A 24,532-nucleotide genomic window follows, 5' to 3' on the forward strand; every position below is an offset into this window, starting at 1 on the left:
TTGCATCTTTATTCAGTATTTTTATCTGTACTGAAGTCACCATAGTCCAGCTTAGTTTAGACCACAGGGTTGTTCACTGATTATTTTTTTTCTTTTTTCGGGAATTCAAGAGAAATCTGTCTTTAACACCATGAGTCATGCACTGTTGCAATGTCACACTGACTGGATTTTAAAAAAAAATAAAAATAAAATAAAATCCCTGTTTTCTTAATTTCTTCTCATGATGAGTTGATTTTATTCTGACAGCTGTTTTAGTTTAATGCGAGTGCTCATGTCTGTGTAGTTGGTGGTGAAAACGGTGCATTTCCTTTGTGCTTGTTGGTGCCATCAGTTTCCCTTCTAATTGTAGTACAGCTTCAGCTTCTCCTGCCATTTCCCCATCATCAGTCTCCAGCTTTTGATCAAGTTATATGCATTTGTGTTTTTATGCACAACTGTGTGGTCTGTGTTGCAGGGGAGTCTGCAGAGAGGGTATACCATTTTATGTAAGCTGCATTATTTTTGTTTGTGTTGAACAAATCAATGCAAATATTCATTGGTATAGTTGAGATCAAGTTAGACTTTGATTTAATCTGGAACACTCCTCCTATCCTTTACCTCCTACCTTCTCCTCCCCCAATCACCCACACACAGCCTACTCTCTGCTTGCTTATACGGATGTCTTATAAAGTACTTTTCTCTCTACAATATTTTTAGTTTCTCCCTCCTCCTATCATACTTTTGTCTTTGTTTTTTCTTTTTCACTTTCTGTGTCACTTGGTTTCCCGACTATTCCTAGCTCCTCATTGATATTCCTGAAGAATTGCAGGACCTTTTAACCCCACCCCTTCTGCTCTCTCTGCCTTCACCCTCCTCACGCCTCATTCTCTGCTTTTAGTCCCTGCCTGCTTTTACACCCACACACATGAATTAATGTGCACACACTCGCTCGCCCAGTTGGCAACAAGTTGCAGGAGTCTGTCTGCGGGGATAAAGACTGTGCGGGCTTACCAAGTAGAGCAGATTGGATGGGTTCTATAATAGAGTTGAGGCATGAAAAGGAAAACATTTATCTGAACTGACAAATCAAAGTTGTCTGATTTGCTGAATGAGCAGGGTAAGGTGACTGAATTAAAGAGAGCATTATGGCAGCATTAGCTACTTGGTAGCTTTACTTTGAGTTGTATTTGTAAGCCATTACCTCCCAGTGTTACTGGCTCTGGCATTGCAGATAATAAACCTGTTAAAGCTATGTTTACATCTTTACATAAGTAACACTCAAAGCACAATTTTTATTAATTTTTTTTAAAATTTCCTTTCCTTTTTTGTTTTTTCTTTTGTGAATTAATCAGCAGCTATGCTTCTGGGTTTGAGGCTGTAATTTCAGCCAAAAAAAAGACTAATGACAACATTAACATGCCCATAGTCACTATGTCCGAAATCAGGTGTTATTTACAATAGAGTAGTGTAAAGTTTCAGTCAGTGTACTGCAAACCTGGTGACCTGCATCACCTAAACATCAGGAATTGTACAATTTTTAGTTAAGTTTATTTTAGGTTTTCTGTACGTTAGCTTTGCTAATGTATCTTGTTGGCTTTTGCCTTAAACTTGCGTTCTTTTTAAAGGTGGGATTGTTGCAAAACAAAAGCCCTCAATATGTTGTACATATAAATAACATCCTTTTCTATTTCTTTTTGATGTTACTTTTAGTAGAGGGTTTTCTCTAGCTAGACCTGGCTTAGGTAGAAATGCTCTACTCGAATTGCTGGACTTGTGCTGTTTGTTCCTGCTAATGATGTTATTTTGTTCAGCTGATCTTCTTGGGACCATTAATGTTTGCAGTGTTAAAATAAACCGTGTACTGTTTTGTAGTGATTCTCCAATGTACATGTACATCCACTCCTTCAGGTTTGACTGCCTCGGTGTGACAGAACGTGCACTGAGGGGGCTGCACAGAAAGGGGAGTGTGGGAGGTGGAGAGGTACTAGCAGAGGGAAAGGATGCAAATGAGACAAGATTGTTTCTCTAGTGGGTGGGTGGAGTTGTTTGGCTTGTCTTGTTGTAGACTTTTGCCAGACGAAGAGTTTGTGCATGTGTTGCTATGCATGTAGGGAGGTGAAGGAGTTAGAAAATGCACATAAATGATGTCTTTCATCAGTTCAGCTTCCCTGAAAGTCTGAAACTTTTAGGAATATATTTTTTAAACCTTTTTTAGGGCCTTAATTCTCTTTCTGTGTGTGATTAATTTGTACTTCATCTTTAGGTCTAGTGATGGGGTCAGGCAGGAAGTAAGAACATGTCTTCTGTCACTGTTTGTGGGTGGGTGTGGGTGTGTGTTTGCTGCTACCTGTGTGTCCACATGGAAGACAATGCCTTCTGTTTGTCTGTATTCAGACCGTGAAATCGCTTTATCCTTGCTAACGCACTCTCTCTGCATCAGCGGGCAATTGTGCGTGCGTGTGTGTGTGCGCGCATGCGTGTGTGAGGACGAGACAGTGATTCAGTGATTATAAGTTACTGTAGGCCTCCATTGTGTGCTTTTCTGTCCTCTGGTGAGCAGTGAAGCAAACCTTTGCATGCTACAAACAGAACATATAGATCAGTTCAACCAGTCTGTCATTCAACAGGTGTCGTTCTTTTTCTTTAAAATTTTCTCTAAACCCTTGGCATGCTGTTTAGGAGTGGTTTTACACAGCTGGAGTGTCTGTTTATACTTTTTTTCCAGACTGGATGGAGGAGGACTTTAAGTTTCTGCTTTGAGTCAGCGTTTCATTCTGTTTACGAGTATTAAAGTCTGACTCCCTTTAGTTTTTGCTGTTAGAGCCTTGTGTGTGTTCGAAGTGTCGATGAAACTTCTGCCTTATCTGGTGAGGCACCCTGAGACTTTGCAGGCGTTCCTCTTTACCTTATCCTGCGTTTGGTAGGCACATAGTTTAACTCTTTCCTCCATAAAGATGCCGTTTGATGTCCTCCACCTGTACTCTTAATGACAAGCTTTGACACCTCAGTAATAGATCAATAAAGACATGGTTCAGGTTTTCCAAGGGTACCTCCATAAGCAGAGACCACCCTCACCAACTTCTGATGCTGCTCATTTCAAAAAAGAGCTTTCAGGAGGTAAAGAGCTGAGCCTCAGAAGCGTATTTTGTACATGATAAAGGAAGCACTTTCCAAATGACCTTTTACAGCACATGTTCCTGGTCCCCAGAGGATAAATCCTTACATATTTTATTACAATCCTACTTATTTGTGTATCAGCATCAATATCAAGTCATGGGTATAAAAATAAAATGTGTGCGTATAATGGGCAGATTGCCATGTCTTCGATCTGTTGAGCACATTTGTGCTTCCCAGAATACAAAACCATTTGAGGATCAACACTGCAGCTCCAGGGATATCTAGTGAGCCTTCAGTGTGTGTGTGTGTGTGTGTGTGTGTGTGTGTGTGTGTGTGTGTGTGTACATTATTCCTATAAATGTTTAATCAGTTCCCCTCTGATCACTTTATTCCTGTTGGCATTGCTTTATCTTTTGTCTTGCTGGAAATGAAGGTATTGGATATCAAATTACCTGATGCTTCTGAAGGGATCAGGACTAGAGTTGATGGGGAAATTGAATTCAAACACATTTTAAAGAAACTTTTATTGAAATCAATAATATATGTAGGTTTTTAATATTTTCTTTTCAGCTCACCTGTTTTTTTTGTTTTGTTTTTACCGTCAGTGCTTTGTTTTTGTTTTTTTGTTTTTTTAAGTGCGATTTCTCAACATTTTAATGGTCCAGCTCTTCTGAATAATAATCTAACGACATTCCCAATCAGCCTTAGTCACACTTGTGGTTTGTGCTTCTTGACAAACATTTGCATGTTAACAGGCTAAAGTAAGACTATGATCATGGTGAACATTATACCTGCTAGACATCAGAAATTGTGAGCCTGTTAGCTTTTGGCTAGTACTCAGAGGTGCCACCATGCCTGTAGACTCTTATGCTAAAACTTCTTAATGTTTATTTTAAGTTTCGTCATTAATCAGAGTTTACTGGAATGAAGATGACAAAGCTGTGAGCACAGGCACATAGTTGTAGAGGCAGGAAGGGTGACACATTTACTCACTTATTATGACCCCACAGCTTTTGGGGGCTTGTATTATTGGCCAATGAGCAGACCTCTTGGGGGAGGGAGCTTAATTCAGACATGCACATAAACTTTTAATGAGGTCAAAGCAACAGGGTGACATCATCCCTGGGAATCCCTCTACCAGCTGTCTGCTGACACACCAGGAGCAGGAAGTGTGTGTGTGTGTGTGTGTGTGTGTGTGTGTGTGTACACATTTTTACTTATTAATTTTTCTAACTGCTCCTGATTGATAAACGTTTTTATTCCTGGTTATGTGGTGTTGGGCTGGTTTCTGTCTGAGCTGCTACAGACCAGCCAAAAGTCAAGTCTCTGACAGAGTCCTAAATATTAGTGGTCTTCTTTTTTTTTTTTTTTTTTTTCCCCCTCAATGTGCTGACAGCTTTCTTTGCACTCGTTTTTGCGTAGCCAACCTAAATGTGTGGGAGCTGCGAGATTTGTGATGAATGAGCTGTGGTCACCATGACATAGCTGGAATATATGCACAAACCGCTGCTGTCTGTCTGTTTTTCAGTCCCTCTCATCTTTCCCACACAGCTGTGATTTTTCTCCGTTCACTTATTCTCCTGTCGGCTTTTTCACTTTTACCTTTAAGTTACAACAGAGCACTTTTAATTTGTCCCTCGGTAATTTACCTTTCTGTGGAAGCTTATTTCTGCTGCTGGAGGGGAACAAAATGCCATCCATAACTTAAAATTTGGGTATCTCACAAGTTTAATTTAGTAAGATTGACAGAGCTAACACAAAATTCAATCCGGAAGCTTCACAAAGGAAAGCAGATGGAGCAGCATGCACACTCAAAAGCATCAGAGAGCTACCAGTGAACGTGAACAAAGACCAGGATGAGTGTGTTCATGTCAAACTGTTGGGCAGCGAATACTGTCAGCCACCTCCTTGTTACCTGCTTCCAGATGGCAAGGAGATGACATATCTTCATAGACCTTCCTGATTGGGAGAGCTAACTTTAAATTTAAAGTTATTATTTTTTTTCCTCTCCCCATTGGCGGTAATGCGGTTCTGTACCTTTTTTCCATTATTGCTCCTCTTTAGATCGTGATGCCTACTCTGCTCATTGAATCTGCTTTTAACACAGATGTTGTAATGCAGCAATTCAGTCCTTTTAATATTTTAGCACACATGCTGTTGTGCCACGCACAAATTGACTCACAGCTTTGGCTTAAAAAAAAAAAAAAAAAATCTGCACTGGCAGTTCATGACCCACAAATGAAAGCCCTCCTCACACCTCCACCTCCAGCTGTCTGAGACTTGTTACTGCCGTGTATAAAACACAGGGACAGGAAGTGACAGCACTCAGGAATGCCAGTATAACACCCAGCTTGGTCTCCAGGGGATCGGCGTCGTGAGGGAATGAAAAAGAGGGATTTAAGTTCTTCCTGATGGAAGAAGACAGCTTCCATAAACAAGAGGATGGAACTTACAGTTATGAAAGTTGTAGGAGGATTTTTTTTGTTTTTGTTTTGTTTGTTTTTTGCACCCCCTCGTCTGACAATAGAGCAGTAAAGCAGTGAGAATGATGATGATCGAATATCTGTGACTTTCTTAACAAATTCCTGACTATGGGGATTTGGAGTCCTGGGAATAGGAAGTGAGGGAAAGAAACGTATAAATTAATGTAATTATAATATTGATCTTTTCTTTTTCCTCAGATAAAACAGGAATGTAGAAAACCCGCTGTGCACACAGTAGAATACAAACATGCACTCCCCAGATTTCCTCTTATTTTTCTGCATTTTTAATCCACATTCCTACAGGCTTATGTAAGCAGTGTGCTGAAGTGTGTCGATATTGCTTCCAAGCACCACGTGTGTGTGTATATGTGTGCAGCTTCTAGTGAGGAGTGTGTGTGTGTATGCGCGCTAACTCACAATTTAGTCCTATTTAGTGCAGTTGTCGTCACAGATCTTGAGAGTAATCTTTATTTTATCAGCTCGGCTTCATTTCCTGGGCTAACAAAGGGGTGACTGCGGAGATTGCCGCTGATTACACACACGCTCAGACGTACATATATGTACACAGTGGTGGTTTCAGGCATCTGCGTCATCTGGTTTTGATAATTGCTATGAGCTTTGTTATAGTGTTCTAATTCCACCCCTCTATTACACCTAAACTGTGTGCGTCTAGTTTACAGCTCAGAATTATAGCACTCTGTCCTCTTACTCACTAGTTTTGTTTGTTTGTTTAGTTTTTTTTAAATAAAGTGAGATACTTTAAGGTACTCCCCTCTGCCTGCTGGTGTGTACGTGCATCTTTTTTTTTTTTTTTTTTTTGTGCCGTGATTGTTTTGTGTATTCACATTGTCTTGTAGTATCTGAGGACGCTGAATTTTGTTACAGAATATATGCATCTAAACAGACAGGAGGACACAGACGACTATGTTATGGTCCCCTCTATCTCGTGACCTTTCTGAAAAACTAAAAATATCCACAGTTTGGTTATCTGCTTTTAACAGCACTGGTGTTCCGTACCAGTCATGCATATTTTTAAACCATGATGGGAGTCTAATTGCTTGCCCTGGCAGAGTTGGCGCCACGCTTGGTGCACAGTGTTATACTGATGTGCAGGGAAATGGGAAGGAGTAAAAGAATGATATTTTAAACAGGAATGTTAATTTGGGCATGTGACAGAGAGGCAGATATATCCAGGTTTATGTTTTTAAACCTCTCAAGCTTTGTTTTAGGAGTGTTCTTCTTGTGTATAACTAGCCATTGACTTAAAAAATAAAATGTGCTTTTGCCCGTCTCTCTGCTGAGACCACTCAGTGTCTAATAATTCATGCAAGTTTTTTGCCTGCAGAAATTATATTATGTCTTGCTGCACCAGCTGTGGCCAGAGGCATCTTCTCTATAATGTGATATCTCAGGATACTGAAAAAATGTACTTTTCTGATTTTCTATGAGTTTGAACACGAAAAATAAAATGATGACAATTTGTCTTTTATGCAATGACACGCCATGGGTTATGTCTTTGTCAGCAAGACGATTGTAAGACTGATGAAATTGCCGTTAAAGGTTCAAATTTTATCCTCCTCCGTTTGAAATGACCATATTTTTGAAAGACCAGGAGCAGCCGGGACCCCCTGGCAATATGTTTGACACTCCTGGTCTAAAAGAAAACATTATACATGGAAAAAGCCAAGCCTGGAATGACAAAGAGGTAAAATGCAACTTTACTGACTGGTGGAAGCAGAAAGTTTAGTTTGGATTAAGGTGGAAACTTGTAGTATATGAAGTGTCTTGGTAAGGTGTGCAGCCAGAACAGCCTCAGTGCACGTCTCTGGAGGGATGAAGGACCATTGTTCCAAACATTTATTGATTTGCAGTGAATCTTCTCTTTAAAGGGAGTAGTGGACACAAATTATACAGAAGAACAGAGATTCCCTCCTTCCAATCTTTTTTTTTTCCCCTCCGTGTCTGTAGCTCTAGACAGTAAGTATGCTGCTTTGTGACATCTTAACTTTAGCCCACTGCTCATGCCAGTCTAAATGTCTGAATGCCAAGTTGTGTATTTCTTTAATGGGATACCTGCAGCTATGGGGCGCCTGGTGTGGAGTTCACAGGTCTGCACAATGACACCACTGCTGTCACACAAATCCACTTCCTGCCTGGACAGGTGAGCTCAATTTTCTCCTGAATGTTTAAAAATGTTAAAAAAAAAAACCCCTCCAAAACATTAAAAATTAAGTTAAGGTTTCGGCAGTGAGTCATGGCACACATCATATATTAATTCTTTTCTCCCAAGGGTCGTCTGCTGTCACTGTTGGATGACAACACAATCCACCTGTGGGAGCTGGTGGCCGGACCCCTGAGAGAGGTCGGTGGGGTTAAGAAAGAGGGCGTGGTTTCTCTACAGGAAGTGAACACCTACAATCTGCCCGGCAGACCTGGCATCGAGAGCTGCAGGTACACAAGAGTCCTCTTTACAGAAACCTGAATGAAAATTGGGAACTTTTGAAAGTCTGTAATCATGTCTCGCCTTCTTTCACACCCCAACTTGTTGTTGGTTGTGCCTGTTAGAATTTTGAGTATCATAAATTTTCCTAATTTCCTTTCTCTCAGTGCCACTCGGGTGACTGTCCTCCTCTTGCTGAAGTCATGTGACCTCCTCTGCGTTGGAACAGAGGGAGGAGGCGTCTACTTCCTAGAGGTGCCCAGCCTCTCGCTGAAAGATAACCAGACACTGCTCCAGGATCAGATCACACACAGGTGAGATTGTTACACAAAAGGAATTAATACAAAAAAACATGAACAAAGAGACAACCCAAGTACAGATCAAGCAATAAATCTGTGTCTTTTTTTGTTAACTTACACTGTTAAACAAAAGAATCTGGTGGATACAGCAGCTAAGCTGATATTGGAATGGAATACATAGCCTTATTGTCTAACTGTCAACACATGTGGAAGGGTTATATTTTTTATTTTGCAGATATTTATTAGAGAATATGAAATTATCCTTGTAAATAGCTTCACATGCTTAAATCTTTTGACTTTTCTTCACCATCCTTGTTCTCCACTCTTCTCCGTCCTCCATCACAGTGAGCGTTCCTGTAAACATTAAACACTTCAGCTTCCTCCACTCACAGCTCCAGCTGAGCAGCTCACACACATGCGGATACAAATATCCCCACTGACCCTAGCAGCAGCAGGCAGGTCAGGTTCACTGGGTTCAGGCTCCATTAAACGCTGTCAGATGTTTTATATATTAATTTATTTAGCTTTTAAAAAAACCCAAAAAAAACCGACAAGTCAAAAATAATTACACACCGTAGTGTGAGTGAGGAGCACTAAAAATGAAGATATGGCTGCTTTTACTTGCAGAATAAAATGATCAAATCAGTCATGACAGTAAAGTTGACCTAACAAAGCAGCCTATTACCTAATTTTGGCTTTGTTCCGGTAACTCACTTGCACAGTTTTTTAACAGACATGTTCTGTGAAGCTTATTAAAAATGTACGTGTGTTTTTTCCCTTCAGCGCTTTTGTTTTCACATAGGAGGTTTGTGTGTGTAGAGTTCATTTGAACAAAGGTAATGTCACATAATGGATTTTTTGTTTGTTTGTTTTAAACCAGTGCAGATTAGAAAACCTTCTTTAATTATGTGTGAGGGTTTTCAGCTTTAATTCTTCATTTTCTGCCATATTATGACAGTGGTTTATATAATATAATATTATTACAGTGGTATTAAATATGGCCAAAGTTGAGCCTCATTTTTGTGGGTTTTTTTTTTCTTCTTTTGTCTAAGATATCAGAGTGAGGGGAATAACGTTAATATTGGTCCTCTCAGGCTGTGGCTGTGAGCACAGTAGCTCCAACCACCTGCTGATGAAAACCTTCTCTATGCTAATAGCAGCCAACCATTAGAATTAGAAAGGTTTAGAGGAAGGGTGGCCTTAAAGAAAAGCTAAAAACGCCTTGTTTCAGACTGGGGGTTGCACCATGATATCAGTTGTAAAGGCTGCAAAGGAACTTGCTAACAAAGCAGTGTTAACTAGATATACAGACACCTGAAAGACGGCTATGTTACTTCAGGGCTGTTATTTGTAAGGTGTTTTTACCCCCTCCCCCTTAATGATGGTGGAGCCTCACTGTGGCAAGCAGTGATGTGAGAGCTCAGCAGTGAACTAGAACAAAACACAGTGAGAGTGGAGCACAAACACCGATCATCACGCACGTAAAGGAATTCAATTGTTATCATAGAAGAAAGGAAATGCAGAATGTTGTATGATATCTGACAGAAAACAAACGTGATTTTTTTTGCCTCCCTACATACCACAGACTACTTTGTGGTTCATGTTTGAGCTTTGCTGTGCTGCCACACTGGCTGTGTATCAGTACTACTGTTGTTTCTTTTTCATTCTGCTGTGACTGTGTGACTGCTTGGCCAAACCCCTCATTAACCAGGCTTGTCGAGGGAAGTAAGCAGAACTGAAGCCTAACGAGGGCGCTGATAAGGCGTGCGTGCGTGCGTGCGTGCGTGCGTGCGTGCGTGCGTGCGTGCGTGCGTGCGTGTGTGTGTGTGTGTGAGAGAGTGTGTTTGTGCGCAAAGGAGGGGAGGTTTTAGACAGTAAAGCTTTGTACCAAATGCCAAAACACAGTATTCCGGTTGGGGAAGTGTTTCAACACACACACACACACACACACACACACACACACACAAGCGTACACAGGATCATCTCTAGGACTCTATGGCAGGATGCTGGATTCCCTAAAAATACTTATGAACAGGGCGACAGAGACAATGGAATGCTTTGTTGGGAATGTTTCTGCCGCTGTGCTTCCGGAGAGGATCTTCCTCAGTGAAGCCTACAACAGCAGACAGAAGTTATATATGTGTGTGTGTGTGTACGCTTCACCCGGCGCTGCTGTTCATTGATCCTTGTTTCATCTGCATTAAAGTCCATAAAGCTGCAGTACTTTCTTTCTTTATCACTTCATTTTCTCTCTCTGTCTTGGCTGTTTCGTCTCCTTTCTTCTTCCTTCGCTGAGGGAATCCTCTGACATCTCAAGGGTGTGTCCTGCTCTACATTCCTGCTCTGGCTCAGAGGAATGTCTTGTTCTCAAACTTCAGCAACTTGGGTCTTTGCTCTGTGCTGATTATACATGTTTTAGCACTTTTGCTTTGGGGTGTTTCGGTGCAAAGAACAGCTTTGTGTATTTGCTGCAGTGACTTCAACATTTTGTATAATCTCCTTGCACTGTTTCCGAAACTCTGTTGCGCCGTATGTGTACTGCATTATTTACCCTCTCCCTCCACACACCATAATTTCAGATGATAACAAACACTAAACCAGTTTGAGGATGTAGCTGTTGTTGTTTTGTTTTTCAAACTCAGCTGTTTACTGTGTCTGTACAGTGTAACCAAAACACAGAATTTCTCTCGCATGGAACCAGGTGACTCTGTCCTCTGGTATCTCTCGTGTCATTGGATAATTGTTTCATCAGACAGATGTCTGACCTCGTCAGGATGTGTAGATAAATGTAATTTACAGCCGTGTGGATCACAGTAAAGCGGGAAGCTACAGATGTGGGATAATGGATAATGTTTGTTTTCATTTACCCAGTCTGCCAGATGACTACAGATGTGGGAAATCTCTGGGGCCGGTGGAAGCTCTTCAGGAACACCCTCAACAGTCAGGGAAGATTCTGATTGGCTACAGCCGAGGCCTGGTGGTCCTGTGGGATCTGAGCATTCGTCACGCTGAGCAGCTCTTCCTGGGCAAACAGGTACCTGTTACAGTTGGTGCTCATTGTTCTTGCTCCCAGTTTTCAGGGTGATGTTATAGCTAGATGACCTGCAGTGATGACTGTGTGTCTATGACCCTCCCCCCAGCAACTGGAGAGTCTGGTATGGGAACGCTCTGGAAACTTATTTGTCTGTTCCCATAACGATGGAGGCTATTCAGTTTGGGCTGTTACCAGTGGCAGCACCTGCAATCACCAGCCAGTGTCCTCCACTATCCCCTACGGTGAGAAATGCACACATGCATACATCACATGTCACACACTCCACACATTTGCATTTCAAGTGTAGGAGTGAAACATTCTCAGGTCTGGAGGACAGAGTGGAACCAGTGACGGACAGTGGACTCCACAGTGATGAGAATAAGTGCTTCAGCTGAGAGCTCGCTGTGGCTCCACACACAGGCTGTGTTAGATGCATTTTTCCCAGTCATGCAAATTGTTTTCAGAATCTTTTTACCTGTCATTTTACATTTCTTTCATGATCATAAACATTTCTAAAGCATTTAACTTTTGTTCAGTAATGAGCTCTAACGTGATAAAACTCTGTTCTGCATCTTAGTTAATTCTCTCTACCACGCTGCAGACGTGTAGAGAATAGATGAAGAGCCACAAACCATATAGAGACTTTTCATGCTTACCCTTTTATTTTTCCTGTAGTAACAGAAGCATTGAAATAAAATGGACTAAAACTTCACTTTAAAGAGAACCTGAGAGAACTTCGCACCTAAATTACTTTGGGTGTGAATGCTGAACTCGTACTTCTATTACAGTTATGAACTCGGAAGAACCCTTCCTGGAAAGTGTTACAGCTTCCTCGAGTTGTGGTGGATTCTGTAATGGTTTTGCTGCTTAAGATTTGATACTATGTTAAGAACAGACCACTACTAGTGGTGGTGGTCAGAGGGCCCGGTGGCGCCAGTGTCCGGCAGCCTCGCCTCTGTCAGTGCGCCCCAGGGTGGCTGTGGCTACATTGTAGCTTGCCATCACCAGTGTGTGAATGTGTGTGTGAATGGGTGGATGACAGGTTGTGTAAAGCGCTTTGGGGTCCTTAGGGACTAGAAAAGCGCTATACAAATACAGGCCATTTACCATTTACCATTTACACGGTTTCTGTCTGTGTTGGCTGTAAATTATTTAATATTCCCGTGGAGTACCCTGAGTGCTGTCTAACAGACGGCCCCTTTCATTTGCCCTCTCTTGGACTAAAAAGGATCTCTGGTAGCTTTTAATAGTCTTCTTTTTCTTCTTTCTTTTGTAATTGTCTATCACAGGTCCATTTCCCTGTAAAGCCATCAGCAAAATCCTTTGGAGGACAACACAAGCAGGGTGAGTGTTAAACCTCGTTTTGCAACCTTCCTGTTAAAGTGTGTTTGAGTCCTTCTATCAAACAGGTCATTTGGAATCAGCGCTGGCGAATTTTCACTTATGACTGTTTTCTCAGATTCATTTTCATTTTATTTTTATTGGTCTTTTCTTTTGCATCCCTATATTTATGCAATTGCTGATTATTTTCCTAGTTTTGTAAATCTAAAAGGTATAATTTACCACATCATGTAACTATTATCTGTGGTGAGAAAAATACTATTAAAACATAATAAAGAGAGAAGTTAACTTTTTGTTTGCAAGTTAATGTAAAAGAATGCAGTGATGCAGAGTGAAAATAGAAAAAAATTGTGCGGTAGAAAAGTAGCTAATCTGTGTTTCTCACTGTAGTTCTCCAGTGCTTTTATACAGTGGAGGGATGCCCAGAGCCAGTTATGGTGACCGCCACTGTCTAACGATCCAACAGGACAAAGATCACGTCACCCTCGATTTCACATCTCGAGTGATTGATTTCTTCACCGTCCACAGTGTGGAGCAAGAGAGAGGTCAGAATCTGACCTGTGTTAAAGATGGTGTATGTAAGGTAACATTTTCACGAGTATCAATCCTTTATCCCCTGTGTGATCTTTTCTTCTTATAGAGTTTGATGAGCCATCTGCTGTAGTGGTGTTACTAGAAGAAGAACTGGTTGTAATTGACCTCCAGACCCCCGGATGGCCCTCTATGCCCACTCCCTATCTTGCTCCTCTTCACTCGTCAGCCATCACCTGCTCCTGCCACATCTCCAGCGTCCCTCCTAAACTCTGGGAGAGGCTGGTCAACGCTGGCAAAGCACAGCAAAGCCGGCAGCACACACACAGGGTAAGAAGCTCATTGGCACTGTGAATGACAGGATTATTTAGCAAATTGGTTTATACACGGGATATTCAGTCGCAGGAAATCCGAGATCCTCATAAGAGGCTTAACCTGAAAACACCTTAGACAAAGTCTGACCCATCAGCTGACGTTTTACTTGGATTTATATTAAAATTGCTTGTTTCAAATCTCAAAGGCAAGAACAGTTGTAAATTGATCAGAGGAGGCTATTTGCATGTAAATGGAAGTAATAAGTCACAGGCTCTCAGCCCAGCAATGAGAAGAGGAAACAATCAGGAATGTAACCATGAGCCACTGGTAGTGTGTGAGCTTTAAGAGCAGGTGTAGACAGTTAAAGGCTTTTCAAAAGCTCTGTGGCTTAGATCGGTTGTGCGATCAGTGGGAGATTAGCAACACACACGGACACACAGCTGTTACGCTCTTCATCATGGCTCTTTGTTTGTCTATGTGAGGCCAAATCAGATTGGCAGATCCTTTATGAGAGTGTGAATCTCTATGGTACATTTTTCTGCTCTAACTTTTAAGACGAGTTCATGAGAAAATATGTTGATGTGAAAAATGATGAGTCCTAGCTTGGTTCAGAATGATTATTTATTTATTGTTTGTGTGTACAGAGCTGGCCGATATGTGGGGGGAAAAATCTGGCACCTCCACCTAAACAACAAGAACTGCTATTGACAGGGTATTTACACACACACACGCACACACACATACACTCTTTGCACATGTCTACCCTGCAAGTGAATTCAGGTCTCTTGTTTTTTCCCATAACGTAAATCTGATGCTTTCTAGTAAGATTAGGTCACTAAAAGCAGCGTGAAGAAAGGATATCCTGCATTCAAAAAAATGGTGAAGGGGAAATCCCGTGAAACTGTTGGTGTTGCCAACCGCACACTTGACAGAGCTTGCATTGGCCTAAAGTGCAATAAAAAGAGTTATGTAATAGAAGTGGTTTAAAGACAATTTGAAAACTGAGAATAGCGTGAAAGCAGGAGGAGAATTTTGATGCCGCTGTTAGTTTTGTTAGCAACAAACTGACTGACGTTATCCTTGTTTTTCTCTTTCTTTGTCCTTTGTGTTTCTCTCCATTGTTTAAAGTACAGGAACTTGTTTCCATCACCAAAGATGAGTTAACTAAAAGCAATGGATTGCAGCAGATAAACACTTATATGATTTTAAAAACTTGATGGTCAGAAAGTGACAGGTTTGAATAGCTAGCTAAGAGTATAAATAACTGTTGAAGTGGGTAGTGGATAAATTGGTTAGTGTATCTATTAAACATTTTATATAGCGACCTAAAATTCAGAATTAAAAAGGAAATTATTACTTACAAGTTTGTTTAGCATAGTGACCAGCTGGTCATGCAGAGGTTGAGCTTGCAACACTCTCAACCTCTGGGTAACTTTTTTGGATTGCAATGTGGTTGCACAGGTCGTTGAGAAATAACATGTCTGCAAACCATCATGCTCTGACTGGGACTGACTGCAGTCACTCTCATACAGTTCGGTGAAGGCAATCAAATAAATGCTGACCAATTTACAAGCACGGAAGGATTGCCAACATGTTGCGATCAATTTGATTAATGAGCGCAACTCGTCTGGGCTGCGCTGCTTTGCTGCAGGGTACTCGACTCAGCCAGTTGCCAGCTGGTTGTATTTTGGTTATTTTCATATATAAAAGCAAGTTACTGAGTGCTTGTGTTATTCTGCAACAACTGTACCACTACGTGTGGAGGATTTTCTCTGACTGATTGCAATGTGTTGACAGTCTGTCTGCATTTATAAATTAGATGGTGATTATTTGCAAACTTTTGCCAGTCAGTCTGAGAGTGATTCCAATCGATTCACGTCAGACCACGAGTGCTTCAACTGCCATAGCAGGCAACCTGAAAACTAGCAACTACGTATCCAGCCAGTAAAAGTGGAACAAATTCAGTCATTGAGCAGACACTGATTTTTATTTTTTTATTTTATTTTATTTTTTTCACTAGTGATAATGAGGTTGCCATCTAATTTTTACTGCAGTGTGACTGACCCATGATTTGATTGTCTCTGTATGAACACGGCAACTTATGTAGTCATTTCTATGCCAGTTTTTCCCAGTCAATCGCCACATTATCACGTGATCCCATTCAGTCATAAACTGATGGAATCAGGTGAATCTGCTATCTTATTGCCTTTTTATTGCTGTCTTGATGCACCAACATCACTTTGAACATGGCACCTGACTAGCTGGACATAATAGACTAATAGTTTAAACTGGTCACTAGCTGTTATAGATGGCTGTTAAAGGGAGCAGTTGTTGAATTTTCTGTGATTGTTATTTATTTTAAATCTGTTGTGATTACAGCCATGAGGATGGCACGGTGCGATTCTGGGATGCTTCGGGTGTCGCCCTCACTCCGCTGTACAAACTCAGCACAGCCAACGTCTTCCACACCGACTGCGACCCTAGCGATGACCCGCAGGACCCCAGCAACGACCCCGATATGCAGCAAGAGGAGGAAGAATGGCCTCCGTTCAGGAAGGTGAGAAGCAATGAGGCTTTTCACGAAAGGAGGTGAAATGGACATAAATATAAGTCTCTCCTCAGAGTTCAGACACAGGGTCTGGTTTTACAAGCTGAGGGAATAAAAGCAATCTGTCTTTCGCACACATGCAGCCCTGTAATGCTGCATCTGTGGCCCTAATTTTCTGATTGTTTTCATGTGTTTGGATTTGAGACTGACCCACCCCATTGTTCCTCTTATTAAAACTCGACTCCAGCGTAAACCGCAGTCTGTTTCTGGTTTAATGGACAGTTTTCTGTGCAGAAATACATTCAAATGAAGTGATTCACAGTCTGGAGGCAGAATTTTGTGTCAAGGGGAATCTAGCTGAGCTGTTTGGCTTCATTAGTCAGGAAACGGAGACGGGAGATTTTAAAGAAACGGTTTCTACAGTCAGAAATGTTTCTCAGTGCTCGGGCATGTGATCAGGATAAGAGCACATTATATCTGGGATTTGATATGAATGGAGAAAAAAAATAGAGGCATCACACCAGTAGAAAATAGATGAAGTATTTGTACATGCTGATAGACAGAATGGCAAGTTCCTTCTGCTCACTTCTTTTCTTCCTCTTCGCTCTTTAACTGCCTTACAAACACATCTCCTCGTGTATCCTGTGGTAACAGAGCTGCATGTTCAGGAATGTGGCCCTCATATGGGATGAAGAGCCTTTCCCTTTTTTCTGCTCTGTAATGAAAACCAGACCCATCATCCCACTCTTTCTGCTGTGTGTGTGTGACAAGCTTCTCTTACTCCTTGTTTTGCTAAGACAAAACTCCAATGTGAGAGGGATTCCTACTGTGTGCGTGTGTGACGGACAGATTAATGCGCATTTGCAGAGACTGTCAGGGTAAAGTAGGGACTGTCCTGGCATTTGGTTGATAGTAAGAGGAGAGAGGCCTTTAAAGGAGGAGGAAACCATCAGGAGGGCATTTTGGCATTAAACTAAATTTGTAATTGGGCCATTAAGACAAAATGTTTTACATTGATGATGCAGTTTTTACAAGTTTCCAAAAAAGGTCTGCTTGTGAAGTCAGGTAGAGTTTATAAGATAATTTCTGACATAGGTACATTTCATTAACTGATTTGCAGCTCACTTCCTAGCACTTTTCCATGGGGATATTTATGATGAACTTGAAGTGTGTGGGAAGTAATCTTCAGTGTAACTTTGCGTGGCTTAGTGTCACTCACTGCATAGTTCAGTTTTGCTTTGATCATCTAGAAAGGCACAGTATTCAAAATGGTTTAATGTTAACAACTTACAAGAAAGTGGTTTTATATTCAAATGAATTAAATCCAATGTGTGTGTGTTTAGGTGGGCTGTTTTGACCCCTACAGTGACGACCCCAGGCTTGGCATCCAGAAGATAAGTCTGTGCAAGTACAGCAACAAGCTGGTGGTGGCCGGAACCGCCGGACAGGTGAAGATCAAAAACACACTGTCACAAGTTATTAAAAAAAATAAAACCAACATTAAGTAAGTTTGTTTCATTAATTATATCATAGAAAAACTGAAATCTAATTTTAGTCATTTTCCAAGTGTTTGCTTATAGGGCCTTGTGTGATTGTTGGTTTATTTCTTTTTATTATTGTGAATTGGGGATATGTAAACAAAACTGAATTGCTTGAAAAAAAAAAAAAACCCCAAAATGAGCCACGGTGTTTCTTTACTGTTTCTAGGTGATCGTGCTGGGTCTGAGTGATGAGCGTTCGGACCACTTGGTCGACGTGTCAGTGGTTGATCTGCTGTACGACAGGGAGGGCTTCACCTGGAAGGGCCACGACAGGCTGGAACCGCGCTCTAAACCCGCACCTTTCCCCCCGGGCTTTCAGCCGCTGGTGGTGGTGCAGTGCTTGCCCCCGGCCTCTGTGACGGCAGTGGCACTGCATGCCGAGTGGAACCTGATCGCCTTTGGGACGAGTCATGGTTTTGGCCTTTTTGACTACCACAGACGAAATGCTGTGCTGGCAAGGTTAGGCGCACACAGTCATGTGATTTGTATTCTTTGGTTATCGGGCAAAGCCTGAGTATTTTTGGCATAATGAAGATCTACTTAGTCCCTGCTTAACCCATTTTCCCGCTGTCTTTACATTCATTCTGGTGCTCTTTATGCTCTCCTAGGTGTACCTTACACCCTAATGACTCCTTAGCAATGGAGGGTCCCCTGTCAAGAGTCAAGTCCTTGAAGAAGTCCCTACGACAGAGCTTCAGACGCATCCGCAAAAGCAGGGTTTCAGGAAAGAAACGCACCATCACTACGCCCACCAGCAAGGTGAGAGACTGTGTGTCTGAGAGTAAACTGTCCAAAAAGAACACTGTCTATACTATTTATACTATGTATTGTATGTGTGTATAGGTTCAAGAGGCAAATGCTGCTCTAGCGGAGCAGGAGGAAGTAGCTCCGGTGCAGAGGCGGATAGAGCCGCGGTCAGCAGATGACTCGCTCTCTGGAGTGGTCCGGTGTGTCTGCTTTGCAGACACATTTCTACGTGATGGTGCGTTTACTTACTTTTCAACATATTTCCACTCTCTTTACTTCATTCACTTTTTCTTAAACTGTTTGAACTGCATTTGTTTGTTGGAGAAAATGTCAGGATTGAGCTAAGGAAGGTTGTCGTTTATCGTTTGTGCCGCGCTAACAACACGCTCGGTCTTACTTAGGTACACACCACGGCCCCACGCTATGGGCAGGCACCAACTCGGGCAGTGTGTACGCCTACGCTCTGGAGGTGCCCGGTGTGGGTTCGGGGCGAGTGTGTGAGCGTGGCGGTGCGAGTGAGAGCAGTGTGTGCGTGGAGGCAGTGCTGGGTAAAGAGATTCAGCTGATGCACAGAGCGCCTGTGGTGTCGATCTGCGTGCTGGACGGTCGGGGGAAACCTTTACCAGACCCGTACGAAGCCTCTCAAGACCTCGCCATCGCGCCTGATATGACCAACGCTCACTCTGTCCTGATCGCTTCGGAGGAGCAGCTCAAGGTATCGTCTGGAAACAACATCACAAAGTCTGTATTTACATTTTTATCGTCATTTTTTTTAAGTTTGTAATGGATCTGGGCTTAAAACGTGGTCTGTTACTTGTATATTGTTTTAAATCGTACCTTTCTTCCTCCTCTGCTTAATTCCAGGTGTTCTCTCTTCCCAAAGTCAGCGCTAAGACTAAGTTTAAGCTGACTGCACATGAAGGCTGTCGGGTGAGGAAGGTTGCCATGGTGGTCTTCAGCTCCACAGCTCAGGAGGATTACAGCGAACACACACTCGTCTGTCTGACCAACCTCGGGGACATGCACCTCTTTAGTATTCCTGCCCTCCGACCACAGGTGCAGCCTCAGGGTTTGATCAAGAGCTTGACAGCAGCGTGTGCTTTCAAATGTGTTTTTGTGAGTCATAACTGTGTTTTATGTGTCCTCAGGTGCGTTATGACTGCATCCGTAAGGAAGACATCAGTGGCATTGCATCATGTGTCTTTACCAGGAATGGACAGGGTGAGAAGAATATGCTTGAATTTAAAGTGAAAGAAGTTATTTCAAGACACCTAAAGAGCAGAGTGGGATTTCTTTCATTATTATTTTTTGCTTTTAGATTTTCATCACGATAACATTTGCCTCCTTGTCTCTGATATACACACACATGAGGTAGTGCAGGAAAAAATTAAATTAAATGTGGAGGCAACATAAAATGAAAGCTATGTATGTTCAGAAAGGTCAGCGTATGACTAAAAGGATGGTTTCACTCACTAATATAAAAAAATTGTTCTTCTCTGCAGGGTTTTACCTGATCTCTCCTTCAGAATACGAGAGGTTCTCTCTCTCCGCCAAGGTCCTCACTGAACCGCTCTGCTTCGTTCAGCTCGACCGACCATTAGAGCCCACACCCACCAGGTAACACACACACACACACTCCGATTGTAAGCATCATTAAATCTCAGGCTGCTTTTACTCTGTGATTATGAGCGAGTGTGTTCAAAACTTTAACGGGTGTGTTATGAAAAGGCGAAAGGGAAGCAGATCCTTCTTTGCTGAAATTTGGTTCTAGATCTGAGGATCCAGTTAAACTAGGGTTGGCTATATGGATTAATCCTTTATCAGAATATACGTGCTAATAAATATATCATAAATAATAAAAAAAATTAAAAAATTCAGTGTCATTGTTACTGATTTGCAACATTTCCCAGGACCAGTGTAAGTCCCTGGGAGGTCTCTGGACACCGCACTGAAAACCACTAAGCTGTGACTGTTCATTATGATTTCTCATGTGAAACCAAAGAAATGATCATTTTATTGTTATTGCTGTATTATTCCATCGACTGCCAAAGTAAATGGTGCATGCTTGTGTGTGTGTGTCCACAGCGATGGTACGACAGTGCAGCCTCAGGCCAACGGAACCCACAAGAACCAGATGGGTCAGGCTGAGGGTAGGTCTGGGGACACACACACACACACACACACACACTTCTTCCTCCTGCCCTTCTCTCCTTTTTTTTTTCTTTCTCCTCTCGCTTATTCTTCCTCTTCATCACTCTCTCTTCTTTCTGTAAACCTCTTACAACCCTGACCGTGCCTTAGCAGGGGTCCCCCCCCCTCTGGTCTCCACGGTAACCATTCAGTATGCCCCACTCGCCTCTCCTATCCAAAACCACCTTCCACAGCAGGAAACTGTGGTTGCTGTGGAGACCAGCAGGCCTTTCACCTGGGACTAGGTCATTAAGAACTTTACACGCAGGCACCAACACATTATCCTAGATTATGATACATTGGGGCAATTTTTACTGTCTTTGTACAAGACAATGTCAATTTTGGCACATCAGAGCAGCTCCAGTGTCTTCAGACAGTGTAGCAGGGCGCAGATGTTTAAATGTTTTGATCACATGCAAATATTTCTAATGAGGAGAAAACAGTAAAATCCAGCTCAACACACAATAATGAGCAAGTTACTGGAGGAGAGAGTGGTGGTGGTTTGTTTCCGGCTGTTCAGATGTGGCTTGTGGTTACAAGTCTACAGAATACAGTAAAGTGCTTTATAAATATCAATCTGTTCGCCATATTTAAATCATTTGTTTTCTGGGGCGACCAATCAGTCACTCTCTGTCACTCTCTATCGGACGTAGATGAATCTCTGGATTTGTCCCTTGCAGGGCAAACAGAAGAGCCTCCCAGCTGCTTGTCCTCGCCAATCCTGGACACCCCACTGGACTCCCCCCTTAGCTGTGCTGACCTCACCCTCGACTCGACAGCAGAACTCACCGTGGAAGACGTCAGGGATTTCCTAACGTAGGTACACACACACACACACACACACACACACTTATTAAATGTATTATCGGCAAAGACGATAAATAATTTGCGTGTCCGTGCTACAGAAGTGTGGACGAGGCAGAAAATAACCTGAAGAATATCAAAGAAGAGGAAGGACGATCGACTGGCATCCTCATCAACTGAACAGGTGAGAAACATTGGTTTATTAACCTCATAGTCCTTGAAGCCCGTCCACCTCTATGGTGAGGGTATCAGAGCGAGTGGACACACACACACACACACACACACACACACACACACACACACACACACACACACACACACACACACACACACACACCTGTTTCTAATGGAGCGCATCCAGACTGTGCAAACTTCAAAGAGCCGCTCTGTCTGAGCGCTGCATTCCAATAACGAGCCGTCCACACTGTTTCCACCCAAACTATGTGTCTCTGAAAGCCAGTCGAGCTGAAAACCTTTGCACCGAGGCGCACTGAAGCTTCAAGCTGTAGCTCAGTATTTTTGGTTACTGTCATTATAAAGTACACGGAACGGGCTCATGAACTTTTTTCTTTTTTCCTCACTGTTCTGGTTATTATTTCAAACATTTGCAACTTTTACTTCACATCAATCAGATTTTCTGCAGCTGTGACCAACACGAGTGTCCTCAGCGGGTTTCCTTAAGACACTGGGGTTTCACAAATAAGAGCTCGTTTACTTGATTTAGATTATAAGCTTATTATTTATGACAGGATAGTATTTATTTTAAGTCTCTGCTTCCCTCTTGTGGTGCTCAAAAAATATCTTTGCACAGATTTGACAAAGGAAACTCAACATCTGTCGTCACCCCTCCCAAAATAAATAAATATGACTTCAGGTTTTTTTTTGTTTTTTGTGCAAAGCAAGATTGTCAGTCGTACTAACAGTGTGACTGAAAACTGCTGTAAATGTTGCCATAAGACGGTGTTACACTGCATGTAATTGCCAACTTGACCCCATTCAGTTGCAGTCTGTTTCAGATATTACAGCAAATAACTGATAAATCATTGAAAATCACGTGTTGCGGTGTACACAGACAGAAACATTACATAAGTAAACATTTGGAAATCTTTTCTTCTTTTGTGGATGTGAGACGGCTGCTGTTCAGTATTTATTTTTTAATTCATTTTTTTCCTTGTGTGACTAAGTCATTAGCTTGTTCTGAATTAGGAGTTAGCTTCATGGAGCTCAATGTGTTGTGTGTTTGGTTTGTTAGTTGAGCCGATTTATTGTGAATTTGCTTGTAATTATGTATTTGTTTATTTCAGTATTACAGGGAGGGGCTCAGGTGGTCGTGATGGATTGGATTTCAGTGCTGGACCACAAACATCTCCCATCAGCCCACAGTGGAGCCCCCTGCCAGCACTCTGCACTCTCTTGTTTACCTGGCACAAGCTGGGATGAAAGTCTTACTCCAGACACAGAATCCAACGTTAAAAACACTTGTTGTGGTTCCTCCTGCTGGAAGAACAAATTCTCTATTGTCTTCTTCTGGAACCCCTTTGGAAACATGTCGTTTCCTCCGATGTGGAGACACAAAGTGGGCACAGTGTGGCGTGGGGTCGGCCTTGGAGCTGATGGTTCTGATTTCAAGAGCTCAAACTGAAACGTCCGTCTTTGAGGTCTTTGTGTTCATCTGTTATCGGCCCTTCAGCTCAGCATTCGAGGAAAGAGCCGTCACAGTCTACAGCGGAGACTCGATGGTCACTTTTTTCCCTCCACCTGCAGCCTGTGGCGCGCCTGGCTCGGCCTGAGGTTTTGCAGTTGCCAAATTCCCTTCTTGATCTTCAGCACATGAGCGGATGCGATGGACCGCTCTTCCTGACGCGTCCTGTGAATAACCCGTTTAAAAAGAACCGAGATTGTCCAGCAAAGCCTGAAGGAGAGCACTGTAGTGTTGAAGACAGAATAGCAAATGAAGTATTTTGAGTATGAGTCTTAAAGTTGTAGCATTTCTCTATAGGTGCCAACAAAGGCAGCTGACTTTTTCACCTGTGGGGGTCGAGGCAGCGCTGAAATCGGCAGCAGGCTCTGAGAAGCTCTCTCCACTCTGTGGGTACTGAAGAGGAAGCTGAGTGTGGGACAGTGGAGGTGTTTTTGTATTGCAAACTTTTCTATGGCTTTTGGAGAAAGTGAAGATATTTTCATTGATGAATGAAGTGAGGAAATATTAAAAATTCATACTGTGACTACAAAGGGAACCAGCTGGGGCAGAGGGCAGATTTTGGTGATTTATTTTTTAACTTTTGAAATATCTTTATTGCTAAAGAGCCGGGCAGTGATGTCACAGGGGTAATAAACACAGAATTACCATCCTCGTGTTAGTGACTGTGGCAGAACATCTGCTTTCCCTCCCACGTTAACACCTCTTATAAAGGACCCCCGTGGCATCACTGTCCCCGACTACAGTGGGAGTCAGCGGGGCCATGTGATGTGAGGTTACTGTGCAGTGTCAGCCTGTTTGAAATTTAAAATATATTTTGTCAATAATTCAAACATGTGGATGAAGGTGGAAAGTGGGTCTCTCTCCTGAACCCTCCTCCTTCATCGCAGCATGCAGAAACCTTCGGGCGGGACTCAGGGAAGTGTTGCAAGCTAAGCAAAGTTAGCGTGGAAGTGGAGTGGGACTACTTTTTTGGAGGGGGGGTCTCTGAGTTGGTGCATTCTGCATAGTGTTGGTTACACACAGAGCTTTGATTGCTAGTATTTTTACCCCCCTTGTGTTTTTTTTAAAAGACGTTTTACTGTATATAGAAACAAATGTATACAGCATCTATATCTGGGTTCACACAAGAAAAGAGGGAAGTATTTGAAACTGTCATAACCTTAAAACCACTCTGTTCCCTCACTTTAACACACGTCACCACTAACTAATTTAGCTCAGCAGGTAGGAGTCATGTTAATGCCTTTTTAAAATGTTAGCTTTTTCCCCCCTCTCGGCGTACTGGTTGATGCACATAATTAACCCTTTCATGCTACAGCTGGCACGATTTACCTTCTTAATCCACATTTAAGATGAATCTGTTTCTATTTTTGTCAGTTTCGTGTGTAGGAATTTATTAATCGGGTCATTTAGCAGTTTGGCTGATGAAGAATTGAATGTTAATAAAATTATTTACACTCAAAC

General features: G+C 42.2%; 1 protein-coding gene across 1 annotated transcript in view; it reads left to right on the top strand.

Annotated features, from left to right (window-relative positions):
- llgl1 (LLGL scribble cell polarity complex component 1) overlaps positions 1 to 24,467 on the top strand; it is a 34,739-nt gene extending 10,272 nt beyond the window's left edge. The window contains exons 3-24 of the mRNA XM_085351449.1: positions 7,659 to 7,740; positions 7,870 to 8,030; positions 8,187 to 8,333; positions 11,190 to 11,352; positions 11,459 to 11,594; positions 12,642 to 12,696; positions 13,084 to 13,238; positions 13,334 to 13,554; positions 14,184 to 14,251; positions 15,919 to 16,096; positions 17,431 to 17,535; positions 17,795 to 18,087; positions 18,237 to 18,387; positions 18,472 to 18,610; positions 18,777 to 19,090; positions 19,240 to 19,431; positions 19,524 to 19,596; positions 19,878 to 19,992; positions 20,461 to 20,525; positions 21,246 to 21,381; positions 21,471 to 21,553; positions 22,674 to 24,467. Of these exons, the coding sequence (XP_085207575.1) occupies positions 7,659 to 7,740; positions 7,870 to 8,030; positions 8,187 to 8,333; positions 11,190 to 11,352; positions 11,459 to 11,594; positions 12,642 to 12,696; positions 13,084 to 13,238; positions 13,334 to 13,554; positions 14,184 to 14,251; positions 15,919 to 16,096; positions 17,431 to 17,535; positions 17,795 to 18,087; positions 18,237 to 18,387; positions 18,472 to 18,610; positions 18,777 to 19,090; positions 19,240 to 19,431; positions 19,524 to 19,596; positions 19,878 to 19,992; positions 20,461 to 20,525; positions 21,246 to 21,381; positions 21,471 to 21,549 (3,028 nt within the window). The 3' untranslated portion in view covers positions 21,550 to 21,553; positions 22,674 to 24,467. The remainder of the gene's footprint in view (positions 1 to 7,658; positions 7,741 to 7,869; positions 8,031 to 8,186; positions 8,334 to 11,189; positions 11,353 to 11,458; positions 11,595 to 12,641; positions 12,697 to 13,083; positions 13,239 to 13,333; positions 13,555 to 14,183; positions 14,252 to 15,918; positions 16,097 to 17,430; positions 17,536 to 17,794; positions 18,088 to 18,236; positions 18,388 to 18,471; positions 18,611 to 18,776; positions 19,091 to 19,239; positions 19,432 to 19,523; positions 19,597 to 19,877; positions 19,993 to 20,460; positions 20,526 to 21,245; positions 21,382 to 21,470; positions 21,554 to 22,673) is intronic.
- The last annotated feature ends 65 nt before the right edge of the window (positions 24,468 to 24,532 follow it).

The sequence above is a fragment of the Diplotaxodon limnothrissa genome, linkage group LG4 (assembly GCF_057381915.1).
Source record: "Diplotaxodon limnothrissa isolate DT_005_m linkage group LG4, D_limnothrissa_male_GT1.1, whole genome shotgun sequence".
NCBI lineage: Eukaryota > Metazoa > Chordata > Actinopteri > Cichliformes > Cichlidae > Diplotaxodon > Diplotaxodon limnothrissa.